Here is a 14,194-nt window from a genome sequence, read left to right on the forward strand (position 1 = left end):
AACGATCTTTAAAAGTCATTCATAAAGAAATCTTATTAATTCAAGCTGTTTGGTGGCTGGACCAATACGTAATTGGGGGCTAATTATCGTATTCGATTAATATTATAGGTTTTGATTTTGACATCAACAAGAAAATATTTGTAATAAAATCCCGAAAGGAAGAGGAATTATATAGAACAGAGGAGCCGGTGCAAAAGCAGCGCACATATACATACATACATACATATATATATATATATATAGAGGAAAATGTTACGGTGACTACTAATTAAATATGTATACCAAATGTGTACTCTAATGTAAATAAAAATATATGAGTGGGCATATTTAGTATCTATCAAGAACATAGAGTTCTCCACACCAGTCCACCAAACGCTTCTGGCTACCCAAGCCACACAACGGGGTGAAAACTGTATCAACTTCAACGATGAATCAATCCAAGAAACTGTTCCCAATCTTTCAATAACATAGAACTGCCCCTTGTATACAATAATGTCATCATATTGAGAATATTGCTTATCTACATGGGTCCATCTCTCATCTCCATATTTAACGGAACCCAATTTTCCTCTAGATATTTAACAAATACCACACAGTCCTCAGCACAAGTCCACGTAGAGTTGGGGAAAAGCACCACTTTGTTCACTACTAGTAAAAGAATTGCCACTAAGACATTTGACTACTTTATATGCTTTGCTTATGTCCAAGACCTAAAAATCCAATAGATTTATCATCATGGGAAAAGATTCGGGGAGAACACTAATATGGCAGCCTAAAAGGGGGTTTAGAAAAACGTAGTTTACCAGGTTTAAAATCTTCAACCCTGATCAACCAGCCTTTAGAAGGATTTGGATTAGAAGGTAGTTAAGGAGACATAGGTCTCGCCTCCCGGGCTAATTGGGTTGGGAAAAGGGAGAGGCAGAGAAGGAGATATCTCGCATAAGGAAGGGATGGAGGATCGCCATGAAGCACAGATGCTGCAAAATCAGAGAACTTCGGCGCTAGATTTTGAGGCTTTTGCCGATGCATGTTAGGGGTTATGCCATTGTTTTGTTGGTTGAATTGCAATTTCGCACCAAGTCACAATGAAGGACAGGAAAATGCTCAGCATCGTGCTTTCTCAGCCACTTTTGCTCAATACCACATCATTTTTACAAAACAATTATAGTATTGAGTAAGTTTTATTTGAAATTAATATATAAGAAGATGATGTGGCGTATTGTCATATGATTTGTTAAAATAAATACAAAAATACATTCAAATCAAATGAGTGTCCGAAAATATAAGAAGAGAAAGTTTAAAGTGAGTTTTAAATCTTTTTAATAAACTATGTGATGCAAAAAGGTCATTTAAGCAGTACTTTTCAAATAATCAAGTTGCATTATTCATTTTAAAATTACTAGCGATAAAAATTGAAATATGAGATTTTAGATTAAAATAAACGTATATTTTTAATTAATAATATTAGTGATAATATATTTTTATTACATATACTTTATCAATTTCAAACTAAACTAAAGTTTATAAGATTTTTGTGATAAAATTAATATTTTTCATAATTTCTTATTTGATTGAGGATGTGCAAATGATTAGAAAAAAAAAATTGCCACAAAAATCTTATAAAATTTGGTAATAAAAATTAAAAATTTTAGTATCACTAATATTATTAAAATAACCCCCCCCCTCCCCCCAAAAAAAAAATATTAAAGTACTGACCCCAAGCTTTAATTCGAATTCATGCATGTGGGCCGCGTTGTGTTGGAGGGTTTGGGTTATAATGTTAATTTTGGGCTTCCAAAGGAGATATCCGGCTCTCAAGAAAAAACTAATGGGCCAAGTTATGGATCCATAATCAGTTTCTACTATTGTAAATAAATCTACTACAAGTTAAAATAAAAATTTATAAATGAACATTAATTATATACGTTACAGTAAAATTTATTTTCATAAAACTTTGTAATAAAATTTATAGTAATTTTAATATCTTTCTTAATTCTTTATTTAATTGAGGCTGTGCCAATGATAATGTGATACTATCATGTCATTATTAAATTTGAATATTAAATAGAAGTCATATGGCTCAAGTAACACATTTTTCCATATGGCTCAGGTCCGAATATTTAAAAAAAATTTTTTTTTCCAGTTTTCTTTTCACTATTTTAGTTTTTTAACTATTTATAAAAATCATTTTTATTCAAAAGAAATTCAAAAAAATATTAATAAATGATTCAGTCACAATTAATCAATCTTATAAAAAGAAAAATGCTATATATACTGAGAGTTGGGTTCCGACAACTTTTTTTTTTTGTACTTAATGATTAAGAAAGTAGTTTTCAATGATATTGTTTTTAAGTGATGATTAAAAAATACATGAAAAAAAGAAAAAAAAAGAAAGAGAAATACACTTATCGGACCATTTTCTCGGAACATTCTTTCGATAGCTGAAGTGCCACTCTTATAAAAATGATTCAGGGAAAAAAAAAAGTTACTAATATATTTATCGATTTAACCATATTTGATGTAGCTAGCATGCAATTCATATGGACTGGCATGCATCAGGAAGTTATCATGATAGCAAAGTGGACCCAACATCCACGAAAAATTAATGTTTTGGCTGCACAAAAAAGTCATGGCGCGCAGCTTGGGTCGATCAAAGAAGTGGAGAGAATTTCTGTACTCCGAGGGGCTGGCATGCATGCATGCTAGCTATATATTGATACCCAAGCCCCCTTAACGACTCTACTAAATAAATCACCAGATGAAGTAGTCAATGTCCAAAATCACATCAATAGGAAGGAATCCTAAAATGCAGAGATAATCTGCTGCAATGTTCTTCAAGTTTCTTGGGAAGCCATCTTTCTAGCTATCTCTATTTTGCATTTATTTATTTATTTTTTCCTACATAAAGTTTCTTTTGTTTGTGTAACTATATATGGATTGAATATTCTTCAAACATCCTGCAAGAGCGCGCATTAGCCTAAATTTTTCCTACAAAGTAATGGTTAGTCATTTGAGAGAAAAGGAGGGTTCATCTGAGAATTCAAAGAATCATTAGTAGATGAGGAAAGAGCTATATGAACAAGAGACATGCAGCGTATCCGAGGAGCTATAATGTTGCCTTTTGCATAGTAACATTTTAGCGTTTTGGGTTTGCATGTCCTTTTATATCAGCTTGTTCATTGCTCTTTCATCAATTTAGGGAGGGCATGTTTGGAAAGAAATGCATAATGTACTTATGCATTTATTTCCAAATATTGATCACTCTCTGAATTCTCAATTGAACCTCCTTTCTTGAATGGCTAGCAGCCATGACTTTGTGAAAAAAATTGTTGGCATGCTCTTTTATGAGGTTGAACAATGTTCATGCTATATAGTTAAAACAAAAAAGAAACTTGAAGGGAAAAAAATCAATCAAATAATAAAAATAGAGATTGGGATGATTCTCGCCAAGAAGCTAGAGAAGGACATTTGTAGCAGATTATCTCTAAATTTGAGGGTTCTTGAACCTTACGATCATAATACTTATATCGATATCTACAGTTCGATCAGAGGACAAGCTGGAACCCATAAGTTTTGCAACCCATCTTCGACCACTACAATTCTGATTGTCATTGCTCAACATAATTTTCGTCTTTGGCAACTGATACACTCGACATTCTTGACTTTCTAATTTCGAGTTTTTCATGAGAGGGTGCACAAGATCATTATTCATATGATCAGCTCATGTTTCACAACGATCGATTTTATGAGCTTTATCCTACGGTTTTGTTGCCCAGCTCACCTTCAGTGAGGATTCTTGTAGCACCAACTTTTCTTGGTAAAACATTCCATGAAATTCAACATTGAGTAGTTTGTGGGGATGTTAATGATAAGATCATTCACCTGTGTTATAATTTTTTTTTTTTATTTGTTTTAACAATTATGTCTGAATTAAATGACGTTATAAGGGGGTTATGTAAAAATTGATGTTATAAGGCGGTTATGTATAAATCAAAGTTACCAAGTATTACATAAAAAGTTTCCTATTCTTGCGAAGTCCTCGATGCATAATATTTCACACTATTCTTTTTTATTTATTTTTCTATATATCAATTAAGTTGACTATGCTTTATTCTATTATTTACAGTCACTTTTGTGTATTCTCTATATATTCTAATTATGTAATTGGCTGCATTATTTCTTCTATATTTTAAAAAAATAATGCAGTCAATTACATTCACCAGAGTGTGCAAAAAATATACAAAAGTAACTGCATATAGAATTTTATCAGTAAAACAAAGTATCAATATGATATCAACTAATTATTTCTAAATAACAGCTTAACCACTTTTAACACATCAACCGAGAGATAGATTACTGATCAATTATTCTAATTACTAATCTTGAATATCTAATAGCTAGTACATCATGATCTTCATCCTAGCTAATTGCATTAATTTTGTCTTTAAACTAAGAGCAATGATCTTGATCTTCATCAACCAAATTGAATATGCCAATTAATGTTGCTTTTTTTGGTTTTTCTTTTCCCTTCAACATCAAGCTAATTAATCTAGATTCAACATGTCTGCTGCATGCTGTCTTGTATGACCATCACTAGAGACTCATGAGAGCCCGTATGCAGATCAGTACTGAAGTAAATGTAATTTCCTTTACAGCCAGGTAGGGAAGTGCTCTCGTTAACTAATTAAGCTGTTGCAATCGATGTTAGATAATGACTCTTCCACGGCCAGTGGCCTAGCTCCACTTGTTTTTGTAGAATACATAAATCCATCCATTCAAACTTATATAAGACATGATTAGCGTGATATATATATATATATATATATAGACATATATACCAACAACAAATATTCAAATACAAATTAATTACAAACACATTTGTCATAACCGTCTTAGAGCATTCACATTCGGTTTATTATAAGTTTTCCTAAATTTTAGTTAGAATGCACACTTTTTATAATTTTCTTCTAAATTTTACTCATTTTTAAAAAATATCCTACATCACAGTCACTATCATTTTTCTATTCTGTTAAAATAATTATTTTCTATTCTTTTATTATTATTATTTATATTACTTTATTTCTTCATATTTAACTATTTCTTATAAAATATATATCTAAAAACTGATTTAGGAGATGAATAGGAGAGTCACTATTTCTTATATAGGGAGTCACTGTTCACATCTTAAACCTATACATTAAAATAGAAAACCAAATGAGTGCCTATTTTATCTAAAAATTAACTTGACTTCCTAAATTTTAGAGATAATATTAGTAGTTTAGAGCATCAGATCGGAATGCTAATTCATTTTTAAGTGCCTTTAATAATTTGGTGCGTGCAGTCATTAATTGTAAAATAATTACAAATATTTGATCTTCAACTACTTACAACTAGTAACTTCTGTGATGGGGCCGCGTTCCTTTTGTTTTTAGAAAGAGAAGGTCTGACTTCTCTCTAGAAAAACAAATTTCTCCGTTTGTTTTTACCGGAGAGGAAGGTGTGAGTTTTTGCCGGAGAGGAAGGTGTGAGTTCCGGCTCCACCTTCCTCTCCATCTCGTTTTCTTTTTCCGTTCATTTTCTACTACCTATATGTGAATATGCTTATATGATAGTGTTTTTCTACCGGTTCGGATTTTCTCAGATCTACAGCTTTCTAGCCGTGAACAATCGACACGTGCCCCACCATCATGTTCGCCTTCCGCCGATCTTCTGGAACGACGTGGAACCACGCCAAAATAGTCTGCATGTGGCCCTCACGCGCGGCTTGTTTTCGCGCGTGGCTCTCACGTGCCGCCGCTCACCAATAGCTCCGTCGGCTACACGCGCCATACTAGAAGACTCCCCGCCCTCCGATCCTTCAGATCGGCTCGACCTCTCATCTTTTCAACCGGCGCGTGGCCTTCACGCGCCACTCCAAAGGCACTACTCGACTTTTCGGCGACTACTTTTCTGCCCTTTCGATACTAGTCTATCTGGAGTTTTTCTTTCACTAATCGATGATCATGTGAAAGAGACTAAGGACCTCATCAAACAAATACTTCAAGGCTTTCAACTACAGTGCTTCCGCTTGCACCGCCTTTGGCAGTGGCTTACTTTCAAAACGTCTTTTAAGACGATACCCTCTTTGTAGGGTTTGGATAGAGACTAAGAAATTAGTCTCAAAACCTTTTTTTTTTTCTTTTTTTCCATCTCGTTTGTATTGTGGTTGTTTGTTTTGGGGAATTTGTTGGGGAACCCCACCCTCTCTAACTTGTATTACCTTTTATTTCAATGTTATATGCTTGCTTAGAAAAAAAAAAGTAACTTCTGTGATGAGAGATCATATATATATATATAACAAAAATTTTATGTACAGTCACTTCTGCGTACTCTTTTGTGTATTCCATTGAGGTGATTGGTTATATATTAAAAACAATTGATGCAATCAATCGTATCAGTGAAGTGTGTAAAAAATATACAAAAATAACTATACATAATATTACTCAAACTTAATATAGTATATATAACGTGCATCACAGAAGTTATATAAAATATGACAAAGTGACTGTACATAGCATTAGTCATATATAACAAGTTATACATAGCATTAGTCATATATAACAAGTTATATATAGCTATTCATAATTCCTATAAAAATTTCATTGTTTCCCTGCATGCATATATATGACTTGCAGTTATCCCTGGCCTAGCCTGTCCGTTCCAACTCTCTTTGATCAAACTTAAAGATACGAAGTGATTAGTCGTTTTGTAATGAAAAACTCTGGACAAGGAGAAATTCCTATAATATATATATTTTTTTAATTTTTAAAATTCCTAGAACCAAAATCTTAAATTAAATTTCTAATAGAAAATCAATTTTCTGCTAGCTAGAGTTGGGGTACGTAGATTAATGTAACGAAAACCAATATGTATATATATTATTTTAATATTTTAAAATATAAGATTATTGTAAATGTTTGTAAATTGTGGTAGCCATGTAGTTAAGGGATTTATTTCAAATTTCTTGGTTTGAAAATATTTGCTTTTTAATTTTTAACTTTCACTAATTGGTCATGAATATTTTAATCTCCAAAAACAAATCCAAGTTACTATTTTCATAAAACTGATATATGAGCAGCTGGGAAATTGCTGTAGCTCTGGCCAAGCGGGTAGGTAGATCATGATTCTGATCATCATGGTCATATTATGTATGATCACAGATTCACGTATATATATATATATATTGTTGTAATTCTAGGGTTTTCAGCAAGAACACCAACTAACGCAACAAATACCAAGATTGATTTAAGAAATCAAAAACAGAAAACACAACCAGATAGCAAATAAGAAAATAGAGCAAAAATACCAAGAACACGAGGATTTAACATGGTTCAATCCTTTCGGATCTACGTCCATAGGGGGAATTGGCTAGAGATCATCTTATTCAAGCTTCAAATAGCAACAAAGGTACAGGTTACAAGATTCAGGCCACTAGAATGACCTTAACTCTCTCTCTCTCTCTCTCTCTCTCTCTCTCTCTCTCTCTCTCTCTCACAAATTTACAAGTTTCTCTCTAAAAACGTTACTCTGTCTCTCAAAGCCTTTTTTTTCTCAAAATGTATTAGATATTGCTCTCATCCTACAGTAGCCATTGCATGGCCGTTTATATGGCCAGCTCCTTTCATTAACCCCAATTCACCTGATTCAAGCATGTGGCCATATAATAACCTTCGGATTACAAGATGTGAATCAGATTTAACAAAAGGAAGGATAGGCACATGGTCACTTCTTTAACCATTAGATACAAGACATCCAAAAATAAAATAAAATTACAACTTTATCCATCTAAATACAAATTGTTGACACATTAGTTATCAATCTCCACCTTGTCATCAATTTGACTTCAAAGTTCCCCATCTCTAGCCAGTTCCCACATTTTATTCCCTGGTCAGCCCTCCTCCATTTTGATCAAGTCTAGACAGTGCCTGAACTTTGATCTTGGCAATTAGTTTGGTCATCATGTCTTCTGGGTTTTCTTCTGTTGGCACTTTCTCCACTTTGATAGTACCACCTGCAATCACATCTCTTACAAAATGAAGTCTAATGTCAATATGTTTTGATCTTTCATGAAAAACTTGATTTTTAGTGAGATGTATAGTGCTTTGATTATCACAGCAGACTGTGATAGTACCCTCAAATAAACCTAGTTCATTTGTACCTCTCAACCATAAAGTCTTCTTTATAGCTTCTGTCATGGCTATGTATTCAACCTCAGTTGTTGACAAAGCTACAACTGATTGTAAATTAGATTTTCAACTCACAGCATCACCAAAGGCAGTGAATACATAGCCAGTTAGGGACTTCCTGGTGTCCAAGTTTCCAGCAAAATCAGAATCTACAAATCCACAGATTTCTTGACCACTTAACACATTGCTACAAAAACTTAGCCCTAAACCTGAGGAGCCTGTTAAGTATTGAAAAACCCACTTCAGTGCTTGCCAATGGGGTTTCCCAAGGTTTCCCATGAACCTACTAACTAGACTAACAACATAGGTAAGGTCTGGTCTTGAATAGACCATTGCATACATGATACTACCTACCATACTTGCATATGGTATTTTTATCATAAATTCCCTTTCATCATCAGTTTTAGGGGACTGATTAACAAAAATTTTAAAATGCTATCCAATGGGGGTACTCACAGATTTTGCTAAGTCCATGCTTAATCTTTTAAGTACCCTTTGTAGGTTATGTTTTTTGCAATAAGTAGAGTAATTTCCTTTTTCTGTCTCTAATTATCTCCATACCTAGGATTCTCTTAGCAGATCCAAGGTCTTTAATTTCAAAAACAGATTTTAAAATTTCTTTTACATGCTCAATTTGACATTTATCTTTACAAGCAATGAGCATATCATCCACATATAATATAAGGTAAACAATGACATTATCAGAAACTTTAAAGTATACACAACTATCATAATTGCATCTTTTAAAACCATTCTCAATCATATGTGTGTCAAATCTTTTATACCACTGTCTTGGGGCTTGTCTTAATCCATACAAAGATTTTTTCAACAAACACACATAGTTCTTATTGGAATCATTTACAAAACCTTCAGGAGGCTGCATGTACATTGTTTCTTCTAATTCACCATATATAAAAGCAGTTTTAACATCCAACTATTCTAAAAACAAATCATGATAAGCAGTGTAGGCTAAGGGGAGAAAATTTCATTTAAATCTATACCTTCCCTTTGTGTAAAACCCTTTGCCACTAACCTAGCTTTGTACCTAGGTTTTTCTACCCCAGTTATACCCTCTTTTTTCTTGAATATCCATTTAGACCCTATGATTTTAACTTTTTTAGGTTTTGACACCATTTCCCAAGTCTTAATCTTATAAAGAGATTCTATTTCTTCTTGCATTGCAAGAAGCCAATTACTAGATTCTTTGCTATGCATTGCTTCTTTATAAGACCTTGGTTCAGGGTCTTCAATGTCTTGTGCTACAGAGAGGGCATAGGCTGTTATATCAGACTGTGCAAATCTCAATGGAGGTCTGATAACCCTTCCTTTGATCACTTTCTAAGCTAGACTTAGAATTATCTCCAGACTGTATGAATGTTTCTTGAGGCAGTGAGTCCAAATACTCCACCTCAATCTGAACTTTGTTTGAGACAGTGGCAGGTTGTGTCTCAACTGAGTCCAGTTGAGTTCTGGCCATTCGTGACTCATTAAAAGTCACATCCCTACTTATTATACACTTTTGTTTTCCAGGTTCCTCTATCCAAAGTTTATAACCTTTTACTACTTCAGGATACCCAACAAAAATGCATTTTACTACCCTAGGTTCCAGTTTGTCAGTTTTACTGTATGCATAAGAAACACAACCAAATACCCCTAGATTACTGTAGTATGAGGGTTTACCAGTCCATAATTCTTGGAGAGTTTTACAATTAATGGTAGTAGATGGACTCCTATTTATCAAATACACAGCAGTAATAACTGCCTCTGTCCAAAAAGTTTTAGATAATTTTGCATTGGACAACATGCACATAACCTTCTCAAGAATTGTTCTATTCAATCTTTCAGCTAGGCCATTCTGTTGGGGTGTTTCCCTCACTGTCCTATGCCTTGCAATACCCTCCTTTTGGCAATAGTTATTAAACTCATTTGATAAGTACTCAACTCCATTGTCTATCCTAAGCTTTTTAACCTTCCCCTCAACTTGATTTTCAACCAAGGCTTTCCATTCCTTAAACTTGTTAAAGGTGTCACATTTCTATTTAAGGATATAAACCCAAACCTTCCTAGAATAGTCATCAATAATGGATATGAAATAATTCCCCCCAACATGAGAACTAACCCTTGCAGGCCCTCGCAAATAAGAATGGACATATTCCAAACTTTGTTTAGTAAGGTGTGTACTGGGTTTGAAGCTAACTCTAGTGGACTTGCCTAGTATACAATCTTCACAAAAGGGAAGATCTGATAGGTCTTTGTCACCAAGTAATCCTTGGTTTTGGAGTTCCTTTAAGCCTTTATGGCTGACATGCCCTAGTCTTTTGTGCCAGAGTATAGTATCATTGTCCAAAGGTTTCTGGATAGCAAAAGCATGTCCTATAATAGTCTGACCTACCAGGGTATAAAGACTATTCTTTATTTCCCCTTTCATTACTATTAAGGACCCTTTAGCTACCTTTAGGACTCCTAACTCAGCCTTAAATGTGCAACCAAATTTATCAAGCATTCTAAGAGAAATTAAATTTTTCTTAAGATCAGGTATGTATCTTACATCTTTTAGTATTCTTTCCACACCATCATGCAGTTTTGATCTGATTGTACCAATTCCAAGAACTTTGAAAGATTTATTATTACCAAGCATAACATGTCCACCATCAAAATCAGAGAAAGTTTCAAACTAAGATTTACAAGGGCATATATGAAAAGAACATCCTGAATCTAAAATCCATTCATTACTAGATTCAGTCTCTGAGATACAAAGTACATCAGCACTCTCATAGCCTTCAGATTCCATAGATGCATTTCCCTCATGTTTAAACTTATTTCCCTCTCTAGTTTTCTTTTTTGGACAATCTTTCTTGAAATGTCTCTCTTTGTGACAGAGGAAACACTTCAATTGTTTTCCTTTTGATTTTGATATACCCTTATTCTTCTTTCCTTTATGACCAGGTTTCTTAGATCTTCCCCTAGCCACTAACCCCTCACTAGTCTAAAGTTTAACTTTAGAATTATTCTGAAGTTCATTTGCATGCAATATGGATTGCATCTCATCTAATGACAAACTCTCCCTGCCATACATAATTGTTTCTTTTAGGTTAGCATATGAACTGTCAAGAGAACTCAGTAACAGTATAGCCTGATCCTCATCATCTATTGTGATGTCTATGTTAGCAAGATCTAGGATGATCTTGTTAAAATCATCCAAATGATCTTCAATAGACACCACTAGGGTCATTTTAAAGGTATATAACGTTGTCTTCTTGTGAAGACGATTGGTCGGGGACTTGGTCATGTAGAGAGTTTCTAGCTTTAACCAAATTCCTGCAGTTGAATCTTCATTGGCTACCTCCCATAACATCTTATCCCCTAAGGAAAGAATAATGGCACCATGTGCCTTTTGCAATATCTCGGATTTAACCCTCTCAGTGGTGGAGGAACTTGATTGTTCATCTGAGGACCCGTTAGATAGCTTCTTGTCTCCAAGAAGTGCATCTTGGAGACCATGCTGCACTAACAGAGCTTTCATTTTAATACGCCAGAGACCAAAATTCTTTTTTCCTATAAATTTCTCTACCTCAAACTTAGTAGACCCCATCTCGAACTAGGCTCTAAATACCACTTGTTGTAATTCTAGGGTTTTCGGCAAGAACACCAAATAACAGAACAAATATCGAGATTGATTCAAGAAATCATAAACAGAAAACACAACTAGATAGCAAATAAGAAAATAGAACGAAAATACCAAGAACACGAGGATTTAACGTAGTTCGATCCTTTCAGATCTACGTCCATAAGGGGAATCGGCCAAAGATCGTCTTATTCAAGCTTCAAATCGCAATAGAGGTACAGGTTACAAGATTCAGGCCACCATAATGACCTTAACTCTCTCTATCTCTTAGATATACAAGTTTCTCTTTGGAAACCTAACTTTGTCTCTCGAAGCCTTTTTTCTCAAAATGTATCAGATATTGCTCTCATCCTACAGTAGCCAACTCGCCATCGCATGGCCTTTTATATGGCCAGCTCCTTTCATTAACTCTAATTCACCTGATTCAAGCATGTGGCCATATAAATCTAAACCATCTAAACGAGCTAAATAAAAAAAAAATCGAACATTTTACCACGTCCTGTCATCACAGGCTGCATTGGCTAGCATGCGACTAACCGTGCTACTGCCAGAACTATTGTATGTAGTTTTTATTTATTTTTTATTTATTTATTTTATATTTGCATTGAAGAATTACTAGCTTAATTTATTATTCTATTTGTCTCCCTTTCCTATAATATAAATCGGATAGGCTATTTTCAAGCAAAAGTATTTCCAGCAAAGTGACCTAATGGAAGCTAAGCTAAGAGGCTCACCCTCTTATGTGTGGAGAAGTCTATGGGGCAGCTTGGGGTTGGTAAAGGCAGGTATGGTTTGGAGGGTGGGGAATGGAAAGAGCATTAACATCTGGAAAGATAAGTGGATACCGTGTCCACTGACTTATCAGGTTCAGACCCCTATGAACATGTTTGATGCAGAAACCAAAGTAGAAGTGCTGATTGATGAAGGTAGAAAATCATGGAAAGAAGAGGTTGTTGCTGCTGTTTTTAGAGAAGAGGAAGCATGAGTGATCATGTCAATTCCTTTGAGCAATAGAGGAGCAAGTGACAGAAGAATATGGAATGCCTCAGCTAGAGGGGTTTTCTCAGTCAAAAGTGCATATGCGCTGGAGTGTACTCTACAGAAAAGGAACGAGGGTGGTAAATCTTTCAGTGGGGCTGCTAATAGGCAGTGGAAAAGAATTTGGGATCTTAAGGTACCAGGCAAAGTAAAGATGATGGTATAGAAGTGTGCTAATAAGATTTTACTAACTAGGGATAACCTCTTCAGGAAAAATATTTTGAAGGACAATACCTGCCCTGTTTGCTTGAGTGAACCCGAAACTGTGGTGCATGTGTGCTGGGGGTGTTCTGCTACAGCAGATGTGTGGGGTAGGATTTCTGTGTTCAGGAAATGGAGAAGAGACTTCTATGATTTTCAGGCCCTGTGGGAGGAGATGGGAACGAAACTAAAACAGGAGGAGTTAGAGCTGGCTGCTACTGTCATGCATAGTATCTGGTTGAGGAGAAATGAAATGGTTTTCAATGGTAATTTTCAGTCTCCGAATGCAGTCATAGCTAAGGCACAAGCTGATTACTCTGTAAATAGGGAGGTGCAGGAAGGTGTTCCAGGGGCAGCAGTTAGAATTCTTGGTAGTGAATCCAGGCAGGTTTGGAATCCTCCTGTATGGCCTTGGTACAAGGCAAATTTTGATGCAAGTTTGATAAAGATAGGGGAAGAATGGGGATAGGGGTGGTTGTAAGGGATTCGGAGGGGGCTTTGATTGGGAGTCTGGTTGCACCAAAGAGGAATGTCACCTCGGCTTTCCAAGCAGAGGGTCATGCTCTTCATAGAGCAATGGTCTTCTGCATTGAACTGGGTTTGATGCATGTATGTTTTGAAGGGGATGCAAAAGCTGTAGTTGATGCTGTAAATTCAGAAACAGAAGACAACTCTTGGGATGGCCAGCTAATTGAAGACATTCGACAGCTTAAGGCAGCCTATCTTGTGTGGAAACTAGGTTTTGTCCGAAGATCTGTAAATGCTAGTGCTCATGTAGCAGCTAAGTTAGCAGTATTTTTTTCTTGTGAAAGTGTATGGCTGGAGGATGGTCCAAGTGAGGTTAGAAAATCCATTATGGATGAGTTAGTGTGTAACGAACTAATTCAATCTTAGTAATGAATTTGTCTTTCCTTTCAAAAAAAAAAAAAAATCGGATAGGCCGATTAGTATCCAATATTTACGCATTGGTCCAACCACCAAACATGAATTAATTAATAAGGTTTCTTTATAACTTTCGAATAATAAACGTCTCTTATATTGGACCAGCTAGCTCTAACCTTACAAAAATATGAACTTAAGTGCTTTAATTGCAAATAAATATTTA

At 34.9% G+C, this 14,194-nt stretch overlaps 1 protein-coding gene across 1 annotated transcript; it reads left to right on the forward strand.

The window, feature by feature from the left end:
- The first annotated feature begins 12,841 nt into the window (after positions 1 to 12,841).
- Positions 12,842 to 13,983, forward strand: LOC122301713. Its single transcript, XM_043113102.1, has 3 exons — positions 12,842 to 13,024; positions 13,115 to 13,477; positions 13,528 to 13,983. Exons 1-3 carry the CDS (start codon positions 12,842 to 12,844, stop codon positions 13,981 to 13,983), a joined length of 1,002 nt encoding a protein of 333 aa, XP_042969036.1.
- The last annotated feature ends 211 nt before the right edge of the window (positions 13,984 to 14,194 follow it).

The sequence above is a fragment of the Carya illinoinensis genome, chromosome 2 (assembly GCF_018687715.1).
Source record: "Carya illinoinensis cultivar Pawnee chromosome 2, C.illinoinensisPawnee_v1, whole genome shotgun sequence".
NCBI classification, from domain to species: Eukaryota; Viridiplantae; Streptophyta; class Magnoliopsida; order Fagales; family Juglandaceae; genus Carya; species Carya illinoinensis.